The following is a 27,672-nucleotide window of genomic DNA, read 5'->3' on the forward strand; positions in this document are numbered from 1 at the left end:
GACAACCCATCGTGTCTCAAATCAGCATTAATATTGGAGTCAAGAATTGGTTATCTTAAACTAACAGGGTCTAAGTAGTTTGCACACCAAACAAGCCCTAAATGAACAATGTGCACACAAAGGTGATCGACCCAAATCAATCAATCACAACCTTTTGAGTCTAGATTTTTTTTTTCCAAGACAAATTGATAAATACTTGAATAAACGGGATAGCATGGAGAACAACAATATAGAGCATTCTGATGAAGGGAATCCCCAGCTAGACAAAATTTTGAAATGTAACAGAGAGACATTTTTCAAGATTCATGTATTGGAGGCACTCTGACCTCATATATTATGATAAAATATTAAATATGTACAACATAATACTTATTATACCAAATGCTGTTCATGTATCTTTTTTCTTTTTATTTTAAGTTATATAAATGAGATTTGGACGATACCTATAGTACAAAACTAAATAAAAAAACGAAAAAGGGAAAATAAAAAAGAACGCAACCTATATTTTCTCCAACAAAATTCCAAGCCCAGAGGTCATGTTAAATCATTAACCTTTGGTATATAAATCACCCTGAGGCTCCTGCCGCAGTAGCACCCTTATCATATTCTCCCTGTTCCTCTTTTGCGAATTCTTCAATTAAAACACGCTGTCTCTGTGTCAAATTCCTGCAAAACAGAACCTTTCCATCAGATTCAATCCCAAATACAAGGGGGGAATGCAAAAATCTGAAAACAGGCTTTTTCTAATTGCATATGAGAAAATCATCCAACCCCTAGCTCTGCAAGAGTACTACATAAACATGTCCAAGGAGAGAACTTACGTTGGAATGCTGACGTTAAAATGTACATACTGGTTCCCATAACAGGGATTGTTCCTAGTCTTTATACCTTGAGGACATCAATGCAAAATTGTTAACTTTATCAGACCCAAATAAGGCCTATTTGGCAGATGCATCAACTTTTTTCAAATGCAAGTTGAAAAGAAAGAAAAAATACTAAATCCCAAAATCATCATGCAGCAACCATAAATTCCTAGTCTTTTCTGTGGAAGATGAACATATCATTAAGTTGTTTTAACACCCATACATAAAAAGTTGGCGTTTTACTAAATAGAAATGAAACCTGGGGGCATAAGAGAATCCTACCAACCAAATACTGATTCATGAGAAGTCAAGAACCTTTTCCATAGTAAGACTATCTAAATAAAAGTTATGAAAAGGACTTGGTTGAGTAAATATGGTCCACACCTTTTCCTTTCAAGACAACCTTCTGACCGGGTTGAGTACCTTGACGAACCTGCAAACCAGATTTTTTTTTTTTAAAATTAAAAAAAAAATGTATACAAGGACAAATTTGAGGGGGTACCAAATATACTTTTTTTTAACAGATAATGTATACTAATATTGCATCAGATGTACAATCATATTAAAATCTAACATGTACAAATGTATATACGACAAAATGATATTTCCACCCCACCAATTTCACCTTTCCACGGCGGTTTATTTGCAATATTTAAGGAAGATTGGCTGTGCCGGTACTTTATTTTTTATGTTTAAATGCATCAAAACTGTAAACCGTTCCTCTCTTCCAAGCATAGATTTCTGGCCTCTAATGGGAAGTTGAGGATTGCTTTTGTCCCATGCATCTGGAAAGCTGCAGGATCATATGCCTTCGAGGCTTCAAAATGTTCCAAGCCAAATCTTAGATCCTCGCCGGCTCCAATGTTGGATCTCCTCTGAAAATCTCCCCACGACTGCTGTCAAACACCTATGTGCTTGATTAAGACATCATCTCAACGGAAATTGCCACTGAAAATTTGCACTAGACGTCTGGTCTCAAACCTCTCCTGTTACATGTGAGAAATTCAGAAGCATCATCATTCATCACTGTTGTCTCTGTTTGGATTCAAATAGTCAGATCGCATTCCCATGCGGCCAGGTGTTATTTCTCCATCGGGGTGAAGCATTTCTGTACAAGTACTCTGCAAACAATATCTCATCACATTTCATTTGTCATAGGGACCCATTTCCTCTTTTTTAGCAGGGGCACCGACCCTTCTGCACCTGACCTCTGTGCATGATTAGAGTACTAGAAATTCTTTCAGCTCGTCATTTCAGGCAAAATAAGTACCCTAACTTCTACCAGATCTTAACCTTAGATATTAGTTTTTGAATAGTAAATCTTATCCTTAGATAGATACCCTTTCTGCTAGAATATTCGTGTTTTTTTTTAAAGATGACATATATTCATTGATACTATAGAAATTACAATGGGGACTAGGAGTCCCACCTGGCAATACATAGCATCAAATAAAACTGGCTAGGGCATACCTTGAGCCAGAAAGGCTAAATAAAACATATCAAATGCCATTGGTCATAGTCCTTACCAAAAGAAGCTTACCCCGACCATACGGAGGCAAGCACCCTATCTTTCAGTCTTTTCACCCTTCATCCAGCATCTTCTTCCACCAACAACCATCAAAATTTCGGGAATTCATCCAAGACTCAAGGCCATCCCAACCCCGCCGAGTTCGAGCATTTCCCAAGATCGTCCAGAAGGCTTTGTAGGTGGGGAGTAGGCAAGCCCATAACAACTGCTTCCGGGTTTCTTTCCAAAAAGTCAGGGCTTGAACAAGTCTCAATTTCTTCCTCCAGAAAAGGAATAGCCACCTCCCTCGAAAGGTCCCATAATCTCCTCCGGTGGCTTCTATCTTCTGGTAAATCTCCAGAGATCTCATGAAATGGGGGAACGCTAGAGGAGGCTATCCTTTCATCATAAGTCATTTTTCTCAACTTGAGAAGGATTTTTTCCAGCACCATAATCTCCATGAGCAACTTCCGCCTGAAGCCGCCGGAAATGAAGATGATTCCTGGTGCAAGGGATATTGTTCTTCCATCTTTACTTACTTAGATATGAAGGACCATAATACCTTACACAATCTACTCAGATGATGTTATAAATTATGTCACCGCCACAAGATCCCTGTCCTGAATCCAGGTGTCTCGAAGTCTTTTGCAGATACTAATTATTACTTTTAAGCGAGCCATCACCTTCCCAAGGTGAGAGTAAATAACAGTTACATGGATCAGAGATTTGACGGTTGCTTACAAATTCCCCTACCCACCCCACCTTTGACCCAAAACTAACTAAGAAGAAAATTTAGCAGAAATCCAACCCTAGACTCACCCTCCTATCCGGCTCCAGGGTATAGACCGGAGACTAGGGGAGTGCATTCAGGGCCCAAACCTACGAAATTAGCTGCAGATGGGACCTAACCTACCAAACTTAGAAAAAGATTTTAGTACCTTGAACAATCTGTTGTTTATCTTCCTCGATCCTGATTTCGAAGTATTCTCCAGAATTTTCATAAAGATAATTCCTTAATATCTTGACCCCTTGGCTGCAGGCTTTGAACCATAATAGACACCGCCAGAGGCTCGATAGTCAAAACTTTTTCTGATTCTTGGGAGCAAGCCAGCTGACTTGGTATTCGTGTCCAAGCAATCAATTTTCCGCCTAAGGGTAGGGTTCTTAGTTTAGGTATCTCAGGAATTGCCGACGGATTTTCGGGTCCAGCCAAATGGGCTTTCTTGGGCGCACCAACTTGAAGATTTGGTTGGGCAGATTTGAAATTCGAATTCCCCACGGAGTTCAATGGCTCGCCATGCAAACACCCCTTACTCATCGGAGGTAGTTCCTCTGCCGAACAAGAACCCGATCCAGGAATATCTAGAGCAGGGGATTCCTTCGAAAGCTCAACCCCAATGATATAGATCTGGTCTAAAATTTTGAGCTTAACACAGGAAGTAAGAAAATGCCAGCGGGGAGCTACTATTTTGGCCGAGACACAACTCATGTAGTTCTGATGATAACCTTGCATCTTAGTTTCTACAACCTTACCAAAGAGGCCCCCTAGCGCCGCCACCGTTGAGGGTGTGCAGTGGGATGCCAAAAAAGCGAACCCAAAAGGCCTCCTCTCTCTGAGAGAATTCCTTTTTCCATGGTGAGAGGGAGCAAATGATTGTCCAAGGCCTCAGATCCCTTAGCAAGAATCTGTAATGCTTGAGACTCAGACTCAAATATAAAGAGAACTTCATTCGTCGCCAAAATAGAGGGGCAATTTAGAGATGGGATTTCCCAGAACGCTTGTGCCCAACTCCAGAGCTCCTGCAAGGTCTCATTAGGATTCTTCATTCTCCCTATCAAGCAAGCTCTAAGGGAGCCCATACGTTTCTCCGCTTCCCTGCCCGAGATGGATAAAGATGGAAACCCTGAATCGTTATGACGGAGGATTTGACCCGAGTCAGGCCAAAGGTCATCCTCACCACCATCGAGAACTTCCCTAGAAGATGAGCTAGTACAAGGAACCCACTTTAGGGGGATGCTGGCCCGATGACACAAGCGACATTTCTCCCGCCATCTGTAATTAAGATATTGACAGGGAGAGCAAAACCAGATTTGTTGTCTATTCCCTGGGACATGCTAGAGATTCACTGCGGGTCTCACCCATCCTCCCCGAGATGTACTTGGTGAGGGGATCAAATTCGATCTAGCTTGCTGACACCTTCTGCATCTAATCCTCCATCTAAAATTATGGTAGTGGCATTGCAAGCATCGCCAAGCTTCCGCTCGATTCATCGCCCTTTCCCTAAAGTGTGAGAGAGTTTTACAATATTTTATTTTATTTAGAATATTCGTGTTTCTTTCCTTCTACTAACACAAATAGATAAAAGAAACCAAATTTAAAACCCAACAACCTTTCAGATGCTTTTCTCCTCTCCTAGCTATTGGTGCTTCTAATATCTCAGCATAGACCCGTCAGGACATTAGGGGTTTGCCTAAAGTACCCAAAGAAAACGTATAAGAGCTATTGAGGTCAAATCCTTACCAAGAAGGATAAAGCACATATATCTCTCTAGAACTTTCTCCATCGATAATAGCTCTTGCTTCTCGGTTGTATTTGCTAATTCTTCTTCTCTGTTTCTTATGATCTTCATCGTGTAATCATTGATCATAGAAACTGCACTTAAGCATTATCTCATCTTCCACAAGAATTTTGTGCTGGGATTGTCTAAATATCCTCAAACTCTTTTTCGCCTGTCCGACCACCTTTTCCACCCATCTATTCCCACCTAGCTGCTAATCCCAACAGTTGCCCAAGCCAAGCAAGAAAGAAAGAAAGAAAGCCAACCAAGAAAGATGATAGAGAGAGATTTGAGATTTTTTTCAACTAAAAATAGTCAAGACCAATGTGACGGGCACAATGGGTACTAGGCTAAAAAGTGAATGAAGACAGGTGAATGGTTAATTTAGGGGCTGGATATATCATTTTCCAAATGTATATACACTGAAAAAGAGGAGAAATCAGGCAGAGAATGAAACCAACCTTAAGAACGACATCTCCTGTAAGAGTTGGGACCTGAATGGTTCCTCCTAGAATTGCCTAGAAAGTACTCAAATAGCATTTATCAGTAGAAGACAGAATTATCATCACAGCAAAAGCATAAATTAGTCAATTTTCCAAACAAGAAAACCAGTCCATTGTTCCTATCTATAAGCCTCTTAAAGGGGTGATGGAGCATATATCCTATGATCCATGTCAAGTAGAAGTTTGCAAAATTAGGTTTCATTATCAATGAGTGCAAACTTGGGACTACTGTCTAATTATGATTGCCCTAGTAGTGCACTGAAACCAGATTTCTCTAAAACTGTGAATACCTGAGTGATGCTTAAAACAGCATCCACATGAATATCAGGGCCTTCCCTTCGGAAAACGGGGTCTTCCCGAACCTGCAAAAAAAAAGGGATCAACTTCCAAGCAAAAGTAATATATACCCAACTCTTCCTACTTACCATTAATACCATAATATGTTATAAAAGAAGTATACAAGCTACCTTGATAGTGACATAAAGATCACCAGGTGCATTGCCTTCAGGATCTGCTCCACCACTTCTATGAACCTTTATAGTCTCGTTATCATCCACTCCTGCACAACATCAACAAGTTTATGAACACAGCTTATGCATACTAGGCATGATAGTGGTGGGCAAATTTCAAAGAGAATATTGCTTACCCCATAAAAGATACTGTAAACTAAGATTGGCTTGCAGGACAATTGGGGAGAAGGGGAAGCTAAGGTTTGGCTAGATTCCCATGAAGATCATGAGAGGGCTGGGATCCCCTGAAAAAGAGGCCCACCATTTTAAAGAGATTTTGAGGAGTGTCAAACCCCAAATCCTCTTCCTAATGGAAACTAAATTGTCGAATTGTTCAAGGAAAGTGCTTAGAAGTCATAGCTTGAGGCGGACAGAAGGGGGTGGTGTGTGCAGATGTTAGCCCAATCCGATTCATCACGACCATGCTGGATGTAAAACTATCTTGCCTAGTATGAAAGGAATTTCGAATTCCGTTAGTTGACTTACCATTGTCGGGGTCTGATTTCCCATGATCCAAGAACCAAAGTAGAAACAGACTAGAGCGATCTCTCATTTGCCCAGTGTGGATTGGAAGTTTCCCTCGCCTTTTCCCAGTCCCACTACCTAAACCGGTTTCGAATCACTGTCCCATTGCTCTGAACTAAACAATGGAATCTTGGGGTCGGCCTCTTTTCTAGTTCGAACAAGATTGGTTGGGAAGCCTTAGATGAGCGAGAGACTCTCAAGGTAGTGGAGAGAAGAGAAGGCTTTTGGCCTAACGGATATAAGATTAGGACAAAAGGTTAGATTTGTGAAAGATAAACTTCGAAGATGGAGACGTGAGAAGAGAACTAGTGTTAGTCAGTTCCCAAATTTTTGTAGTGTCTCTTCTGACTAACACTTGTTCTCTTCGCACGTCTCCATTTCAATTTTTGTAGTGACCAAAACCAAAACCGAAACTGAAATTTAAAACCTTGACCGAAGCACGGGTGTAACTTTTTGGAGGGATATCATAGAGGGTCTTTCGAACTTTTTTAAAGGAATTTTCTTCAAGAGTATACAAAGGGGACACTATTAAGTTTTGGAAAGATCCTTGGTGCAGCAAAAGGGCTTTCAAAGAGCAGTTCCCAAATTTAGACTCAGTGGCTTCGGGGGAGTGGAGGATCAGAGAAGCAGTAATCAAAGAAGATGGCAAAGTTAGTTGGAGGATTCCTTTCCGTGGGAGTTTTTCCCAAGGAAGCAAGAATCTTCCCCTGCATCGGGGAATCCCAGAATTGGGAATCTCGACGCTTCCCCAAAAAGTGGGAATGACGCTTTCCTAGAATGGGAATTGCGCTTCCCCAAAATGGGAACATGCTTCCCCGCTGCTTCCTATCGTTTTAATTTTATGGGAATCACAAAAGTGGGAAACACGCTTCCCCGTCATGCTGCCCTTCGTGCTTCCCCCGAACCTTCACGGTTCCCGCTTCCCACAATCCCGGGAGCCTTCTCTTCCCACTTCCCACTTCCCGCTTCGCTTCCTGATTTCACTTCCCGTTCTGGCAATCTTAGTTTTTCCGATCAAGAGTTAGAGTGGGAGGCTCAAGTAATGGAGATCCTAGACTCGTTGTTCATATAAGGCAAAGGAGAAGATAGAGTCCATTCGGATGACACATGAAATGCCTTCTTCCCCAACTAGCAAGTCGTGGATGATCCCCGCCCCTCCTAGACTTTGCGCATTTGTCTGATGGTATGTCCATGGTTTTAAATTTCCCCGAAATGACCCAAATGTTTCCATTTCCATCCCCACCGAAACGAAATCTACATGATTTCCTTTCACGTCATAATTTCCCCGAAATTTTGACCGAAATTTCTAAAATTTGTCTGAAATTCACAAAATTTGACCGAAATTCCTGAAAATTCGATCAAAATGATCGGAACAACAAAAAAAATGGAATGATGTTATTATTTGCAGTTCATTTCATTTAATCAGTGTAGAGAACGATATTTATTAGGCAACATCATTGAACTGCACATCAAAGTAAATGTATCTTATGCATGGGATGTCAGATCGGCACAAGACCAACAATACCTCGTAACTCTATATGGTATTGAAACAAAGTTGGACCCTTAGAGGGGAGACTAGTCGTTGTACTTTCTTATACTTCATTACATCGTACATCTTTATTGACTTTACTGTTCTAGCCATGTGCGACAACACATGTCGCTAGGTGTTCGATGTGATTAAGTCATTATGGATGGTTTCTAAGTATAGATTTGTGCTTATTCTAGCATTTCCCAAAGTTTCATCTTAAAATTTTATCATGCTTTTTTTTAAGATTAAAAAATTCTATCATTTGCATGTTTCCATACGTTTCCGTGATTTTACAAGATTTCCACTGAAACCGAAATGCTACTGTTTCTGTGCCGACCGAACCCGAAACCAAACCCGAAATTTAAAACCTTGGGTACGTCAAAATAACATCTTGATTGTAGATCACCTTCGGAATTGGAAGATGTCAATTATATACCATTGGGCCCTTTGCTTAGCTACAGGAGAATCAATGGAGCATCTATTCATACATTGAAGTTTAGCGAATGCAATCTGGACTTACGTGTTTAGCCTTTCAAGGTGATATGGGTCTTTCCTCAGCACATAGCAGATGCAATCGAGGAATGGGCATATGCCACCTAGACTGAGGCAAAATTCTATAGCAATTGGCATTAAGAGCAATAACAAGAGCATTTTTTAAGGATCATCTAGAAGTGCTCATACCATCAAGCAACATATATTCTACTTAATCGTGAGATGGGTAATAGGTCTATCCACTTTTCAGGGTATATCGGAGTCCTCTATCCACAGATTGTAGGTAGAGATTAGAGACAGCAAGGTTTCTACTAGTAAGCCCTTTTCTAGATGGACTACCCCATTTCTTGACAAAGTGAAACTGAATTTTGACGGATCCAGTCTAGGGAACTCAAGCCCAGCATGTATAGGGGGCATCGTATGAAATGCAGACAGTACCACCATGCTTGCATTTTCTGGCCCGATGGGCATACGGGACTTGGAGGAAGCGGAAGTCTAAGGCTTCATGGACTGTGATCCACCTCGTGAAGGAGAATAACTTGGACTCATGGATTGTGGAAATAGATTCTCTTAATGTCATTTGTTGGATGAAGCCGGGAGCTATTTTTCCTTGGATGTACGCTGGCGTGATTGAGGAGATCTGCAATCAAAGTAGATGTTGATTCAGTTACGTCCCAACATGTTGGGCAATCCGATAACTGTGACGTGGATTGGTTGGCTAGAACTGGATTAAAGATCTTTTATTATCTTCCATCTTAACTTAGTTGTTCTCTGCATATTCTTCTTCTTTTTTTAACGGTAATTCTCTGCATACTCTTTTATTATTCTATTTTGCGTTCATATAAATTGACCACCTCGGTCTCGGGATCCGCCCTTCTTCCCTTTTTTAAGATTAGATTCGTTATCATTAAAAAATAGATGGTACTTTATATATTAAGAAAAAAATGGAACTTTATGGTGAACAACTTTGAGACAACGCTTATATCAAGAAGAAAAACAAATCTAATCGGATATTAGGTATATTGAGATTCCAACGCAGAAACTGAAAGGGAAACAATATTTTGACTCCCATCTTTTGATATATATGTTTTTTTTTTTTTTATGACTTCCCATCTTTTGATATTGGAAGCACAATAATTTACAGTTTCCTCATTGTCTATAACAATTCCAAACAACCTATCAAACACAAATCATAGAAGTTGGAATGTGATATCATCCTCCCAAGCAGAGATGTTCATACATTGTTGGTTTTATCCAAGTTATTGATTAACAGAGGACAACATTAAGCTGTCCCTAATGAATAATGTGAAATAGCCAAATTCAGAAGTAAAATTAGTTCAACCATGCAAGGATATAGCATCTGAAAAAAAAATCTCAAATAATTCAACAGTCAAAAACCATTTCATGACATGTAAGCACCAAAATCTTAGAAGAAACTTCGTACTCACCTGGCACTAGATCTAACTTTATTGATTTCGTTCCTCTCACAACCCGGTCACCCTTGCATGATTTGCAGAAGCTCTACATATGAATAACGAGTTAAAAATTAAAAGTGCCAACATCAAAAGATGCCACCCAAACATCAAATGTGCCAAATAAAATGGAAACAGAGAGAAAATAGCAAAAAAGAAGAAACAAAACAATGTTTTCTTGCACTTGATGGAAAACTCATTAAATACAAACACCAGCCTTACAATAATAACGCTCATATGAAGAAATGAATGAAAGCATGAAGAATGTTTGATGCCAGCACAAGTTAGTAGGTTACTACTACTTAAGGGTCTGGTTTGGATGCAGAGAGTTACCGTGTAGATTAGTGGTATAAGCAGTCAATAGGGAGGAGACAAACATTTGTTATGTTTGATCTACCTAGGATTTACCTGGTAGAATAGTGATAAGTAGTGTTTGGTTGCCAATCTTGTGAGAGCAATGGGAGGGGGTGTCATTACCAATATAGAAAGAGAAGAGAGAGAGGGATGAGAGAGAAAGAGAGAAAGAGAGAAAACGGAAAAAGAAAAATTCTACTTGAAGAATTCCACCATTTTGGACAAATGAGGCATGGAAGGTATAAGGAGAGAACATGGGTACCACATCAACAGACAAGAAATAATTACCCATGATTCTTGTTTGGTAGTCTCCAGGGATTGTGATGCTAAATTGGCAAACAAACACCATAAAGTTACCAAAAAGTGCATTTTTTGCTTGGATTATCCTTGAGGATGCCAGGCATGTGGCAGCCAAACATACCCTAAATGCATACTTCAACCATGGATTACTGGAAGAATTTCCTAGTTTCTTCAAAGCCAAGGATTGCCTACTCAAATTTCAACTAATTATGATACCATATCACAACATCAACATATCACACCATCAACTATTTACTTGAACATATTGTATAATTTGAAATATAGTTAGGTTATGATTCAATTGATTGATTTGTTATTCACTGCTTACAATTTCTTGTGTGCTTTCATTTTTGGACTGGGCAACTTGACTAAGTGAACACCTAATATAGCCACATTATAATTGAATTGATCGATTTGTTATTCGCCGTTTACGATTCCTTATGTGCCTTTTTTTTTTTTTGATTGGCCAACCTGACTAAGTGAACACCTAAGCCAAGCCAGTTCACACAAATAATCTCCACATATGCACCACGGATATGACCATTCGCCCCTTATCTTATGAAGTTCCTACCCAAACCAGTTGCGACCCGCCACTTGATTCAGCTATAGACACCAGCAAAAGTCCATTTCGGGTTATCAGCTAGCATTCTCACAACGGTCGTGACTGAAAACCTCCCTTTCATCTCTTCTACAAGAACAAGAGCCGAGCTATCCCACACAACCACTATTCCACCTACAGCTTACTTTGCATCAAGAGAAACAGACTCACAGCCAGCATTGCATCCCATCTCCCTTAGCAGAGTCCCAATATCTGGGTTACTCTTCTCCACAATCTGTTTAATATGAGCCCTTTTCCCTTGGGAGCCTGACCCTCGAATATCCCAACTTCGTATCTCATGGAAAAACTACTAGTTGTAGATTCCCCCTGGGAGGTTTATTTCCTCCAGTTCTGCCTCGGCCCCTCCCCTAAGCATGCTGGCCGAAGCCCCACCACAATTTATCGATGTTTGTAATCGCACCATCTCCCGAATCAGCTTCCTTGTGCTTTCTTAAATGCCTTCCTTCGATGGGTCTCATATTTGTTAATCCCTCAATTCTGCCTTCAGAGAAATTCTTCTCAAGTCTTGTTCCATGGCAGAGAAAGGCAACCCCAACACCTTGCTAGTACTCATAATATGCTTTTGAACTACTTCCTTCAGAACCAGCTCCTCCGATGTGAAAAAGCAATTTTCAGCATCCTACAGCACAGCACTCTCCAGTCAATACGACAGTGCTCTTCCTCCACTGCGGAAATGATTGTAACCTCTCTCGAACGGTCCCCATCCTCCACCTCTAGAGCCACAACACTCCAAAGTGCACTTATCGTGATTTTCCAAATCATACTTCCTACCAAAACTCCCGTCATTCTGATCCAACCTTACAACCTCCTCCTACAGCCACAACACTCCAAAGTGCACTTTCGTGATTTTCCAAATTATACTTCTTACCAAAACTCCCTTCATTCTGATCCAACCTTACAACCTCCTCCACCTCTAGAGCCACAACACTCCAAAGTGCACTTTCGTGATATTCCAAATCATACTTCCTACCAAAACTCCCTTCATTCTGATCCAACCTTACAACCTCCTCCTAACTATCCAACTTGGAAAATTTCAACCTTTCAGGCTTTGGATCTGATACATCTCCAGCCAGGGTTCAAACCGCCTATCGGGCCAACTGCTCCATTCACACAATCTTGCACTGCCAAAGAAACAAGGGAGACGACTGAATTAGAAAGATAGACCCTAGAGCATGTACCTCTATTGTGAAGCCTTTCCATAGTGTTAAATATTTCAGCCGAAATATTTTGGTTTTGGTTTGGACCAAAACCGAAAGTACATTGAATCAGGTTTTTATCGGATTGTGGAGAAATTTCGGCAAAATTTACAAGATTTCCACCAAAATTACCGAAATTTTGGGCGAAACTTCGTATATTTCCACCGAAATTCTAAAAAATACCAAATTTTTTACCAAATTTTACATGATTTCGGCCGAAACCGGCATTTAAAACATTGAGCCTTCCCAGCAGCGCCTCTAGGACTAGGAAACTATGCACTCTTCCTTCAACTTCTAACTCAGTGAACTGCAACTGTGATCGGACGATATCAAAGTCAAAAGACTCCCATTCTCTCCGATGTCCTCCCATGTCCTTGATTAATCAGATCAAGGACCTCAAAGAGGCACTCCTTTTCTGCAACCCACGACACATGTTAACCTGATCGGCAGAGGCGATTGAGGGGGGAGAGAAGGAAATTAGGTCAGATACGGCCTCCCTCGAAATCCCTTTGAAGTGGCCTCTAAACATAGGATCACCAGTGTTGTGTTCTCTGCAGTTGCCAGACCACCCAACACGACAGAGCAAGGCTTCTCGTTATGCCGAGATCTGCACGACAGTTAGACGAGCTCCAAACCAGAAACCTCTCCACTAAAACACCATCCCCCTAGATGGCAGTAACAAGTGGTTGGATCCGATATATCTGGTGCGATGAAGCCGCGGCATCAATCTCTTGCTGGCTGATCATCGCATGTCCAATGCCATTCGAGGGATTGGAGCAACCTCAAACAAAACCAGGTGTTGATATTCAAAATTTAAATCGAGCCTTCGCTGGTCAGCAGAATACCATGGAAAACTATAACATTCAACCACCATGTTGAAGATGGAGAGATCTCTAATCTCTCAAAATAGTATCAAACACGATGAGCAGCAAACAACAAGATGAGATGCAAGAACAAGAACACAAGATTTAAATTATTTAATGGAATGCCTATTTCGATTAGGGTTACAAACTCTATTTTCTTTCCTCTAGACCAAAAAACATGCAAAGGAGGTCACAGTTCGTAACCCTTATATGTATGTGGCTTACGTATTAATGCCACTGCATTAAAAAACTACTGAAATACCCTTATAGCGCAAACTGAAAATTGAACCGTTAGGGTGATGAATTACCGCCAAAATACAAGACATCTGCACAACAATCTGCCACTCACTCTCTTATCTTGCTGTCTCACGTGCATGTGTTTAGTCCTCGCATGTACACTTAATTCTTCGCTAAATGGCATTTTGATTTTCACAATGCAGCAAGACGCCTCCCTGCTTCAACCCCATATTACTAACCAATCAATCCAGCCAAATATCCTCTTTGGTAGCCTTACTTGCAGCTGTGTACTCCTACCTCCTCGATCGTAGAATACGCAATCATAGATTGAATTGAAGGCTTAAAAGAAAAAGGCCCCACATCTAATGTGAACACGGCCTGTAGTAGATCTCCTCTCGTCGTAGTCTCGTGCATAGTCTGAATCTACATAGCTAGTCAACCCATGTTCAATTTTGCCCATGTGATACACCAAGCCAAAACTTGTAGTACCTTGTAAGTATCTGAGAATCCACATCATTACATTCCAATGCCCTTTCCCAGATTTGTCATGAATCTACTTTCTGTCATGAATCTACTTTCTACACAGAGCATAAGTCATATCTGGTCTCGTACAAACCATAGCATACATTAGATCCAATCTTCCCAGTCAGGGGGTTAAGTTCCCAAGATCATTTCATTATGAATAAAATGAGCACTATTTTGGGCTCCGAACCAGGTATAAAGAAGAAATTTAGCAGATTGCTTAGGCTCCTAAAGTTCTATTCCAGGCCACCTACGTCTGACCTTATCTATAGCTAAATCTATAGCTGGGGTTCCCGGGGTGGAAAAAGCTATGACAATTAAAATTAGGTGGATGTATTGATTTTTTGTATTTTTGTTGGTAGCTAAGGAGGCGTAGTGTCAGACTCATCACACTCTTCTCTAGGAGTGGAGGTTCCAAGGCTCTATAGTCCTTGGTTGTGCTATTAAAAGGCCCTCTCCATCTACTTATGAAGAAAGGATGCTTATCAAAGTAGGAATGGCCTCCCTTGAGAATCCAGGAAGACCAGCTTCCCTTAGTAGTCAGCTTTCCCTCGCTCTTTTGTTCTGGGATTTTGCCAGGAATTTGGGGATTGGATTATGGGTTGGATGGAGACAAAATCGGCTCCACATTAAGGTGATGGGTTGCCGTATGGTGGAGGAAGGACAGGCGATTAGCGACCCTCTGGAAGTCCTAATATGGCACTTTTGAGGGAAGGCTTGCATGAGAGGCCCCAAATATGGCACTTTTCGTTGGATTCGTTCTTTTGAGGGCCTTGGGGTAGTGCTATGAAATTTTGGGGGAGTGGTGAAAACTCTCTAGACTATGACTGTAGATAGTAGGGAAGTAAACTAGTTACTCGGCAGGATGGCAGCGCATGGTTGGGTGGTCCTCACTGTAGCGGATGAATTAGTAGATTTTCTTCGTTGGTTTTAGCTCGTGTAGGAGTATACTCTTGGCCATCCTTAATTGATTCTATGTATTGCAAGTTGAGACCTCTGGTCCCCAATGTAACTTCCACAATATCAATAAAATTGTCATCTTTCAAAAAAAAAAATCCCAAAGAGAAGGGTAGTAATAAAGTAATCGTAGGAGCTTGGGAGAGACGCCAAGAGAAGTAGTGTCTTGTCCTCCTCTTACAACTTGCCCCCAACATTCAACAATACTGAGATCATCAAGTTGAAAAGGTTGAAATGTCCCTGCAAGCTTTTGTTTTCTTCCATCTAAAGAGCATATAGTTACTTCTTGAGAAATAGTTTGCGGGTTAAATACTTCTCCCTGCAAAGACTCTCAAGCAAGGTTTTAAATTTGGATTTTGGTTTCGATCGGCATAGAAATGGAAACATTTCGGTTTCGATTGGGTATTTCGGTGGAAATCTTGTAAAATTACGTAATGTATGGAAATATATGCAAATGATGAAATTTTAACATGAAACTACGGGAAATATTAGAATAAGCACAAATACAAACTTAGAAACTATTACATAAGCAAGAAAGCAATCCATAATAGTGATATGCGAGATCGGAGGAAGAAAAAAGAGGGTTTGAATTAATTCCTATTTCTTAAAATGACTATCCGAGACATTTTCAGATGCTGTCGATCTCCTCCTATGGCGGGCGTGGTATCTAGGTTTCCGATTGAACCTTTATGCTACGTTTGGTTGCCGGATTTTTTTATATTCTTGGAACTTTTGTGGTATTTCCGCAGGAAACCCACATTTGGTTGGTGGGCCCAAAATAATCCCAGGAACCAAAATAACCTTGCACGAAACCCCAGGAAGGAAAAAAATACTCCCAGGAACCAAAAATAAGCTTGCAGAAGAATTGTTTTTCTTCCCAACAGTTCAAGCAACCAAACAAAGCATTTTTTTTCCCACCATAGTCCGGTCAACCAAACATGGGATTTTTATTTTACCGGGATACTTCCAAGGAGTTTTTTTTCCCACCAATCTCCCAGGAAGTTTTTTGTTCCACAAAAATCCCAAGAACCAAAAAAATTCCGGCAACCAAACGGAGCATTAATGTGCCCTTGCGGTTTCAACCTGGAACTCACTGTGGTTCATTTCCAAAATTTTCTGGAAGCAGGATATCCTGCTCTAGAAGTTTTTGAATCCTTGGGGATCCTTAATATTTGTTGTCGGAGAACTCTTAGCTTGTTCGGGCAAGGTGGCGACCTTAATAGATCTCACTGGGTTCCTCCCAGATCCCATTCAGGGTCACTGGGAAGTATTGAGGACAGAGAGACTCGAACAAGACTCTCGAGTTTGGGGCCAAAAGAGTTCCAGGCCGAGGAGCCTCTGAATTTAATCGCCGATTGCCTTCCAATGGTAGTGACTGGATGTGTCCGAAATGCCAATATAGAAATTTTGGAACACGTAGTGTCTGTAGAAAATGTTTAGATCTTAAATCCAAATTGGTCCCAGCCATGGTTTGGAGACCTAAAATTGTTCCCCCCAGGCTGACACTCATGCCGACCCCTTACCCCTGGAGGTCCCAGTTACTGTGGTGGAGGAGCGAAAGCAGTATTTAAAGGGTTGTCTCATTGGGACTTTGAAATCTGCATCCTGGTTGTTGGAAGACGTTTGGGAGTGGGCTAAACGTTGCTGGGGTTTGCCGGAACTGTAGAAGCCCTTCTCTATTAATTCTGTCGACATTCTCTTCTGCTTTGAGTTAAAATTTCAAGCGAATGCAATCCTCAGGCGTGGAGATGATTTTTTTGGAGGATTTCTCTCTCCTCTTCAACCTTGGTTCCCGGTTTATAACACGGGAGCTAGAACTGTTAGGATAAGATTCTATGATATCCCTCTTCACGCCTGGTCATCGTCAACTGTGGAATACCTTGGGCAGCATCAGGGTCAAGTGATTCAAACCCAACTCTTTGGTAACCACGATCACTGCATGTCTTTTGCTTCAGCATTAGTATTAACCCCCTTGTGAAAATCTATATCGTCATCCATCGATTTAAGAGTGGAATCCAACATTTATTCCATTGGAGTTAAGATGATATTTGAGGATAGCATTAATAGTATGGCGGTATCGGTCATAGGGGAATCAAGTAGTAAAGATAATTTGGACGTTTGTGAGGGTCCTGATCAAGTCTCCGGTGCCCAGTTACCGGCGATGGTTGACTCACAAGAAAGGGCAACGAGCACTAATCCCGATACCTGCGATCTTGACAAGGAGCCGTTGGTGGGAACCGGTTTGAATTTTGAATCTCCCAAGCTTACCGCAATTGTCCCATCTGGAATGTCAGAGAGTAGAAAAGCTGTCGTCACTGGAAAGTGGGGTCAGGCTAAAAGTGGTTCGACACGGAAATCATTAAATGCAGGGTCACGTGGTGAGAAAGGAAAGGCCTCTTGAAAAGATGTTGCAGATAGCTGTATTTTGACCTCGGTAAAGGACAAAAAGGCACTAAAGATTAAAACTAGATTCCATAATGACAAGAACTCTGAAGTAAAGCGCCTGCGTACAGGGAAAGCTAAAGTACATCGGAGAAATACTAACTCGGAAATATAGGTATTAGCCACTCGAAGGGTCCTTTCAGTCTCATAAGCCTCTCCAACACTTCGATGCCATCGGTTCGCCAGCTATGTCCGCAAAAGAATCGGTCCAGGATGGAGGTTCTCCGCCCACACAGTGCTTCTCGTTTGAGAACGACGATATCGAATTGCTAAAAGGCCTTCGCTACAATGAAAAGCTTGCTAGGAAGGAATCTCCGACCCCCTGTGAGATTTATCTTCGCCCGCTAAAAAAGCATTGGGCTCAGCTAAAGAAAAACTTTCCTCCATCAATAATCTGGATCCTACTTCAGATTCGAATAGTGATAAGGAACTGCATGTACCTCTCCTTGACCTCCCCATATTCAGTAAAGTTCTAGAAAAGGAAAGACGTACTCGGCGACGTCTTTGGGAGGAGGAAAGAAAGTCTGTTATCAAAAACCTGAAAATTAATCGATCCAGCTCGACTCCGGGGGTAGCTGTTGCATCGGGCAACTCAGGGCAGATTGAAGATCTGTGAGTTGGGGAGCCCCAGGTCCCCAAGGACTCTAGAGATAAGGCAAAGCAGGTTGATAATAGTTCTGACGACGGTAAGGCTAAGCAGGCAGATTCCTTCTCGATTTCCTGCCTGGGCCTGCCCTTAGGATTCGGTATCCCATCGGCATCCCAATGGGATCCGGTAGTTGAAAGAATTGAAAGAAAGTTGGCTACCTGGAAGAAAAAGTATATCTCTTTTGAGGGAAGGATCACACTAATCAAAGCAGCTCTCTCTAACTTACCTGTATATTTCATGTCCTTATACAAAATCCCAGTTAATATGGCCTTGAGAATTGAGAGGTTGCAAAGAAACTTCTTATGGGACGGAGATGGAACTCTGAAGAAGGTAAGGCACCTAATTAGTTGAGAAAAAGTAGTGCAGTCAAAGGCAAACAGGGGCCTGGGTATTGGTATGATTAGACTACGCAATAAATCATTGATTTGCAAGTGGTTGTGGAGATATGGTAAAGAGAAATCTGCCTTATGGCATCGGGTTACAGGGCTAAAATATGGTTCCGAATGGGGCGGATTGGAGTTTCAAAAAGCCAACGAGAGGAAAGGGCTCAGGTGCTTGGAAATCCATCTGTTCTGTTAAAGAGGAATTTGACCGGTCAATCCGATACAAAGTGGGAAGGGTACTAAGGTAAGATTTTGGCTGGACCTCTGGTGCGATCAATCTAAACGTTGCTTGGAATTTCCGGGGCTTTTTAGAATTGCTTCGAATCCAGCAGCGACTGTTGCTGACTAATTGAGTAATTGGTGAGAGAGGGTCAAGGTGGAAGAGGGTTCTGGGACATTCGCTTGCGCCGAGACCTCAAGGACGATGAAATTCAAGAGTTCCAAAGATTACTTCTTTCCCTAGAATCGGCATATTGCTCGCAACATAAGGAGGATGAAAGAATTTGGATCCCCTCTTCGAGAGGGGACTTCTCCGCCAAGTCTTTCTGCTCTTTGTTAAATGAAGGTCACCTTTCTCCGGCAAGGCGTATTTGGAAATCGTTGGCTCCACAAGGGTAGTAGCTTTTCGACGGACACTAGTACACAGGAGGATCAATACATGTGATCGCCTAAAGAAAAGACATTTCAGTATGGCTAGTATGTGTGTCCTTTGTCATCAAAATGAAGAAACCCTGGATCACCTAATGCTGCACTGGGATTTCGCTTATCACATCTGAACAAAAGCAATCGGAGCCTTTGGGGTCTCTTGGGTGTGCCCTCAGTCTATCAGCTCCCTCCTTTCTGGATGGTACACAGGACCCTTTGGAGAAATGGGTAGATATATGTGGGCAACAACTCCATATGCCATAGTATAGAATATCTGGAAAGAACGCAATAGACGCATCTTCCAGGAGAAAAGTAGAACTGTGGCTCGTGTTGCCTCGGATATCAAAATTGAAATGATTTCATGGACAAAGGTCAAAAAACAAACTCCTTATGTAATGGGTGACCTCATAAGGAACTGGTGGTCAATAATATGGGACAGAAGCCTAAACCAAAATGGTCATGCCCGCCAACGGGATGGTTGAAACTGAATTTCGATGGCAGCTCTTTGGGTAATCCTGGAAGCGGGGATTGGAGGAGTCATTAGAAACTCTTCTGGATCAGTTGTTATGTCATATTCGGGACCATGTGGAATATGTGACTCTAATGAGCCTGAGGTTAAAGCATTACTCTTTGGTCTACGATGGGCATCTGAACACGACCAGCATCCCTTAATAGTGGAAGGGGACTCCTCAAATGTAGTGGCTTGGGCTTCTGAGTCATCAAAGGGTCCCTGGAGATTGCAGGAGCAAGTAGCGGAAATACTGGATCTAATGCAAGTACTTAATCCGTGGCTTGAACATCAGAGGCGATCGGCAAATGAGATGGCTAACACTTTGGCTAAAGCGGGAGCAGAACGGGAGGAATTTGAAATATTTTCATATCTGTAATGTATGTATTCCATTACGAAAAGGATAGTTCTATCATTTCTTCTGGAAGTATGCTTTGTCTCTTTTGTAAACCACCGGATATGTCTGGTGTCCTATATCTAATATTTGTAAAAGCAGGCTGGGACCTCTAGTCCCAATTGCGCTTCAAATATTAATGAAATTTGTCATCTTTCAAAAAATAATAATAATAATAATACTTCTGACGACTCTAGGAATAGGGGATCATTCTCGGAAGAGTTTAATGACCTATTGTCGGTAGGGGATGTTTTTGGGATTACGTATAAGGAAGATTTGGGGGCTACCAAAAAAATGTTCCTTGCAATGAAGGAAAGAGATAAGATCAAAAGGCAAGAATTAAAAAAATTTAAAGCAAGCCTGGAGTAGATGATTAAATCAAGCCTGGAGTAGATGTCTAATTCAGTCAGATTGAGAGTCGGGTGTGGGCGTCTCCCTTTGGTAAAGTATTTGAGGAGTAAGTGCAGAATTGCTTTAGTTTGGTGGCTCTGGTTGAAACTACAGGATCTGGGATGTTGGATGATAGGGAGTAATCCCTCAATACCTCTCGGGGTTTGATTTGTTTAAAATTACTGTGATTGTTAGTTGTCAACCAAGATTTTTGGACCTCCAATAACCAAAGCTTGAGAGATTCGTTCTTTCACTTAGGTTATCCAGTTTGAATGCGCCAAATCAGTTGTCTCCCTTGAAACTCTATGATAAATCTTGTGCCTTAGAATTTCAGATGGTTCGACTACTGGTTGAGAATCTTCTAGCACTGCTGGTTTTCATGAATTCCGACTTCATAAAAGCTCAAGAAGTACTTTCTTAGGAAACTAGAATTTTGTGCAGTCTGAGGAGGTACAGGTGAAAGGGTTGAGGAAAGGAATGAACAACGTATAAAGGAAAGGTTACGTATACAATAGAATCATGTATAGATACAGTGAGTTTCAGCCTGGAATTTTCCATTCACCTCATGGCAGCCGCCACCTCATGGCAGTGGCATCAACAGTCGACGAAAACTATGATAATAATGGAAGCAACGGGGCAACACCACCAACAATGACAGAGCACGTAGCAGCATCAAAGCATTAATGGCGACAAGACAACAGTGAGTTTCAGCCTGGAATTTTCAGGTATGTTATTTTATTTTTTCAATTTACTATAGATAAGGGAAGGATTTTTTTTTCTTTTTTGGTTTTCAGAAAAACAACTCTATACTGTGGAAATAAGAACATCTTTCATTTTTTGTCGTTTCGACCATTTCGGTCAAATTTTGATCGAAATTTTGACATTACGATCAAAATAATGAAGTGTAATGAATCTATTGATATTTTATTTTGGCGTGGGTGGAAATGAAAACATTATGCTCTTTTCATGTTGGTTTCAACATAAATTTAAAACCATGCTCTTGAGTTTGCGTTAAATCTCTGTTGCAGTCTTTTCGATGAAAAACTGTATACAACCACATCCGCCAAACACAAGGGAATCACAATGCCTTCATAGCTATTCCCAATCGTCTTCACACATTTTTTCAGTTTCTTAGGGCAGATAATAAATCCTTCACTGGACCTTGTTGAACCAAGATCTCTCTATCACTCGCTCGCTTTTTGAATGGATTCACATTACCCAAAACCGCGAATCCCATTCCGTGAAATCCGTTTCCCCGGATATAACACCCCCCCCCCCCCCCCCCCTCTTGAACGGTTTTTGTGTGAATGGTTAACTGCTTGAGAGGTTTCTGGGCTTGAGAATGGTTTAGGGGAGTGATATTTACGCCCATTTTGATCACCCCACACCCATTATAAGTGGCAATGGGTGAGAAAAATTCAGTGGCTTTGATTGCAAAGTACACTGGCAATGGGTGTCCCCAGCGACTCTCCGACGAATCCCCGGTGAATCTCCAGCGACTCCCCGACGATTCCCTGGCGAAATTTCGAATCCCACTCCCAACCATCCCTGGAGCCTTCGAATCCCGCTTTCGAATCCCGAATCGAATCCCGTTTTCGATTCCCGCCCTGGCAACCTTGTTTTAATCACCCAAAACCTGATCACTCTAATACTACTTTGTTGAGATTATCAAATATGTCGCAAAATAGGATCAAACACGATGCGCATCAAACGACAAGATGAGATGCAGGAAACACAACACAAAGCAAGAACACAAGATTTACATAATTTGTCAATGTGCCTACGTCTATAGGGAGAAGATACTCTCACTATTTCAATTAGGTTACACACTCTTTTCTTTTCTCTTGGCCAAGAAACATGCAAAAGGCCTCATATTCTATAGCCTTAAAATGTGGCTTCTATATTAATGCCACTACATCTAGAAATTACTAAATTACCCTTATAAACAAAATCAAAAATTTGTTCTCCAAGGTGATGAATAAGTGGCAAAACACAAGACATCTACACAGCACGCCACGTCTTCGTTCTTGCCCCATCTCTAGGAGTAAACCTGAAAACCGTACAGTTTATACAACATTCGGCTGAAACATCTTTTCAACCGAAATATTTCAATTTCGGATGCATCCAAAAAGAAATCCACTTGAATTCATATAAATATTAGATCTCGCCAAAAATTTTGGAATTTCATTAATAGTGACTGCTTTCTTGGATCTCGATAATACAAAGCAATGAGCTGGTTATTAGTTCTCTAGATAATAGTTATGGGCTGGTCCATTGTTTTTTTTTTTTTTTTTAATCCAACTCTAAAGAAAAAACCAACGAGTCACACACTAAGCATAAATTATAATTAGAATTGTTCAATTTTTATTGAAGGGAAAAAGAATGAATGAAAGAGTTTGTCATTTTTTGTTCTATCGCAGTATAGAATGGGAAGGAAAGACCCATTATTGCTCATCAGTCGAAATATGTGAAAATGCAACTTTTCATTTAAAAAATCAACTCCACTCAGAGAAAAGCGAAGAACAATGAGATTCATTTAAGATATTTCTAAAAAGGACAAAATTAAAAAGAAAAACTTGTGGTGATTTAGTAACAAAACTGAAATATTTCTGTGATTTTGCAAGTTTCAGCCGAAATTTCGTACCGAAACCAAATTGTTTCCGTTTGGCTGATAACCGATTCCGAAACCGAAATTTAAAACCTTGAGCTTATATATTGGGGACTCTCACAGTGGAAATGTTTACAATAATGTAGGAGTAGCAAAAATAATACCTTAATTTTAGGGGTTGAAGGCCTCAATTATCATCATGTTCAAAAGAAAAAAAATTCAACCACATATTTATTTGCATTTTCCTATCACTTACTAACTTCTACGTATATCATAACATCTCTGCAAACTTGCTACAAAATTATCTTCTAATATTTGAAAAGATATTCCTGCTTTAATAATGAAATGATATTTCTGCTGACTTTGCAAGGTTGCATGATGAAGCATGCTTCAGACTTTCCAAGGCCTGAAGTCAGTCTTTGTGAGGAGAAAAACTAAGGCTTCACACGATTTGTTAACCATCTTGACTTCAACATCAAATCTTTGTCACCCATAGTATATGAAATTTGAAACATAATCTTATGAACTTCTAGAACTTAAACAGATTAGGGTGCTTTTTTCTTTTTTTTTAAAGTGCTTAGGGTGCCTTCTTTAACATTCGTTTGGAATGATTTTCCGTTTTTGTAGCCTAAAAATGAGAATTGTGTTCTTTTGGGATTTCAAAATTCATCCTAATTTTTAGGCATTACTTTATGGAGCGAAAGTTTCTTGCTTTAGAGAATTGGGCGCTATCTCACGATCTTCCCCTCTTTCCACTCTAAACTTTTAGCGTGAAACGTGTCCACTCTCCATCATTTTTAGGGTGAAACCATGTTTTCCACGTCACGCACAAAATCGAGATTTTTTAAAGATAAGTTAAAAAACACAATTCTGATTCCAAAGGACTCTAAAGGATAAAGATTAGGGATAATTACATTTACATCCCCTCTAGTTTCTGACACATCCACTTCAACCCCTATAGTTTAAAAAGTGACAAAGACATCCCCTCTAGTTTCGTTTTGTTTAAGGTTTGCCCCCTCAGCTGAAGGTTCGTCCATAGATTGAAGGGTTAGGATGATCCGATGGAGCTGATTTTTTGGGCACACCCTATCTATGTCAGGACCCATCAAATGAACGCTTTGGATCATCCAAATAATGTGGGTCCATACCCGAATCCAAACACTACCAAACACTTTGGATTCGGGTATGGGCCCACATTATTTGGATGATCCAAAGCGTTCATTTGATGGGTCCTGACATAGATAGGGTGTGCCCAAAAAATCAGCTCCATCGGATCATCCTAACCCTTCAATCTATGGACGAACCTTCAGCTGAGGGGGCAAACCTTAAACAAAACGAAACTAGAGGGGATGTCTTTGTCACTTTTTAAACTATAGGGGTTGAAGTGGATGTGTCAGAAACTAGAGGGGGTGTAAATGTAATTATCCCTAAAGATTAATTCTAATTTTTAGAGAGAAAATCTCGAGAATGGTAAAAGAACGCACCTTTAATCACCAGAAAAACATTCATACAATTTCAGACATCAAAGGACAAACATAACTTTTGCCGATTGTATGCAAAATTCAACCAAGCCTAACTCTAAACCATAGTTAACCACCAAATAACAAATTTGAGACAGTGAATTTCAACTCCGTGCTAAAGAACATGCTCAAGAATCGGTAATAAGAAAGTCATGACATATTGAAATCAGTCATATCATACCGTTACAGTTTTCCCAGTTCCACCGCACTGTGAACAGGTGGTTTGAAACCTAAAGAAGCCCTTTTGTGTGGATATCTGTAGACCCAACATAATATTTTGTCTGTTAAATGAGTAAATCTTTCACAAATTATAGTACAATCAAAGGTGCAGAGGCACTTAAGATCTGACCACTCCAGAGCCTCTACAGGACTTGCATGTTTCAGGTCTGCTTCCAGGAGGAACACCAGTTCCACCTGCAAAAAAGAGTAGTTCACAAGCATTATCAAAGATGCAATAGGATCCTTGCAGGCACTCAATCATACAGGCCAAACAAAAACTAAATCCGAAAGGATATTGTACCACAAGCTTCACAAGGTAAAGCAGTTTGAAATGTCACAGTTTTTGTGCACCCCTGAACAGCTTCCATGAATGATAATTCAAGAGTAACCTATTACAAGATAAACAAAGAATGCCAGTTGTGATTATCAAATAAAAGCTAAAGTAGCATATCCAAGCTAGTACCACTTCATCTTTGGCTAAGGATAGTACCTTGACATCTTGGCCCCCATATCCTCTTTGATTAAATATGTTTTTGAAGAACTAGTGTCCAGTGCAAATCAAGCCACATAAAACATATAAAAAGATCAGAACAAGATAAGAAAGCATAAAATAGATATCCATAATAAAATGCATTTATCACAAAGGACTCATCCAACTCCATTTAAAATATATTCCTCACCGTTGAGAAAACACAGGAAATAGAACAAAAAAGCCACTACTTAATGTTAATGAAAGAAACTTCCCTTGTGATTCATAAATGATAAGCTAAAGATGATAGAATTTTCTACGTGTGTTTCAACTGCATGCAATCATCAATGGAGAAGGTATAATGGACATAACTACATACAATACCCATCGGTGATGCAATGATAGCTACAACAACGTGAAGTAGAACTCAAAAACCAAATTTTCATACGGTGACAATATGTCGAAGCTTGTAATCCAAAACTCAATTATAATATATTTTTTTAAATGCTCAATTATAAATTTATAATAAGCACTTAACAAACGCAGTGGGACCATAACAGCTAAATGAAGAAAAGATTAATGGACAGTTATGAATTATGAAGCATTGAATAAGTATGCAATGGGGGTGTTTTTTTTAATGGTAAGTATACAACTGTTCCATCCAACAAAAAAAGATGAATAGTAATCCACGTTAGATGTCCAAGGGCCATAAGAGAAGCAATAAAGTGGAATTAAGAAATATACAGGTGAACACCAAGGTTGGCTTGCATCACAGACAATAAATGATGAGAGGTGCTGGTAAAGAAACCTCAAGGGCATTATGTCATTTTATCACCCAATATGGATGAGGATGGGTAATGAGGGTAAACAAATCCCCTAATAGGCCCACCATCCCACCCTAGACACCGAGGGGTCTTCAAAACAGTTGAGGATGGATAATGAGCGTAAATAAATCCATTAATAGGCCCACCCTACCACCCTAGAGGCAGAAAGGAGAGAAAAAAAAATGAATAGAAGGCTTTTTTCAAATTAAAAAAGCAATAAATAAACCAAGACAAAAGAGACTGAGGGGTTCTCAAAACAAGGAGGCAAAAATTAGAAATCAAACAAAACAACAGAAAATACAAAGAAGAAATAGGATCCTAACGGAGGAAGTCAAATGACAAAACCTCATCATTGTCAACTCCTGAACGGGCAAGCCAGTCAATTTCACAGTTAGTTGATCACCACACATGCCGAATTTCGATGTTGCGACCCTCACTCAAATTGTGGATCTCCTCTATGGTGCCATCCAACCTTCAAGGATAAGATACCAGGAACCTTCTCTCAGGGTGCCACTCCCACCTCGGAACCTCGATTCGGCGCTCCTTAAGAAGGAGCTTCCTGGGAGCGCGACCCTAGAGAAACGGGAACCGCTCTAATGATGCACCCAGCCTGCTTCTATTACTCTATAAGTCTCACCATCACCGACTTCCTTACATCAAACTCCTCCAACTCCTCAAAGTACTTCATTGGAGCAAGCAAAAAGGCTTGTGCATTTTCAGAAGGCACGAGGAACGAGTGCACACAAATGAAGATGGTAAAGATGGTTAGAAATTAGCTTTTAGATGTACCTAAATTTTGAAAGATACATATGAAAATGGTTAGAAACTATTATTTTTTTGATGTACTTGAATTTTGAAAGATATATAAAGAAAATATTACATACACGCTCCCATGGCACTCCCAAACTTAGACTCTTCTAGACCCCACGCTTCCCCGCTCCCGCTCCGCCTCCGCCCCCGCACACGCTTTGTGCTTCTAAGTCTCAGACTATCACCCATCTAACAATATTGAGGAAATCACCCTCAATAATCAAGTGATATATCACGATTTTATCCACAAGCTGAATCCCAAAGCGAAGAAGCTACACTTCCACCTCATCGCAATCTTCCTTCCCGATAGGGCCCAACAATATCCCAACTAATAAAACCTGTCAGAACTCAGAACTCCTCAGAAGACAGCCAATGCCGGCAGGGCCGGCTCCCCAATGGCACGAACAGTCAGAGTTTCAAGTTCAAGAAGCCTGTTAGAAGGTGTATATGTGCCTACGGGAACTTTAGTCCTTGTGATCTCCCCATCACCTCATGCCCCTCTCCACACCCTCCCACAACACTCGCCTCACCTGCCCAGCCCCTCACGCCCCTCTCCAACACCTCACCCTCCTCCTTTTCACACTCCTTTCTCTTGTTCCCTTGCTTGAACCCCTTCTTTCTCCAATCGCATAAACCTTTAATGCCACCTTTCCTCTTTCGTACCATCCCCTTTATGATCTAAGTTCTCTTTCCTTCCTTTAAAATCTTTCCGCGGCTCCGATTGTTTTACAATCTAGTTGGTTTCTTCACATGGCAAGCCCTATCATGTCTACTTGCTCTCTTCATCTCCAACGGGGTCGTGGTCT

General features: G+C 40.8%; 1 protein-coding gene across 2 annotated transcripts in view; it reads right to left on the reverse strand.

The window, feature by feature from the left end:
• Positions 1–292: 292 nt before the first annotated feature.
• The window catches only part of LOC143877497 (chaperone protein dnaJ GFA2, mitochondrial-like), an 82,095-nt gene continuing 54,715 nt past the window's right edge, over positions 293–27,672 (reverse strand). For both annotated transcript variants that reach the window (XM_077379614.1, XM_077379701.1), the window contains 11 exons: positions 25,254–25,304; positions 25,065–25,152; positions 24,894–24,958; positions 24,726–24,800; positions 9,934–10,006; positions 5,899–5,990; positions 5,722–5,793; positions 5,390–5,446; positions 1,248–1,296; positions 822–888; positions 293–666 (listed from right to left, as the gene is read on the reverse strand). In XM_077379614.1, coding sequence (XP_077235729.1) covers positions 567–666; positions 822–888; positions 1,248–1,296; positions 5,390–5,446; positions 5,722–5,793; positions 5,899–5,990; positions 9,934–10,006; positions 24,726–24,800; positions 24,894–24,958; positions 25,065–25,152; positions 25,254–25,304 — 789 coding nt within the window. In that variant the 3' untranslated portion in view covers positions 293–566. The remainder of the gene's footprint in view (positions 667–821; positions 889–1,247; positions 1,297–5,389; positions 5,447–5,721; positions 5,794–5,898; positions 5,991–9,933; positions 10,007–24,725; positions 24,801–24,893; positions 24,959–25,064; positions 25,153–25,253; positions 25,305–27,672) is intronic.

The sequence above is a fragment of the Tasmannia lanceolata genome, unplaced genomic scaffold (genome assembly GCF_043159265.1).
Source record: "Tasmannia lanceolata isolate RefF3 unplaced genomic scaffold, GAP_Taslan_0.1 ptg000002l, whole genome shotgun sequence".
NCBI lineage: Eukaryota > Viridiplantae > Streptophyta > Magnoliopsida > Canellales > Winteraceae > Tasmannia > Tasmannia lanceolata.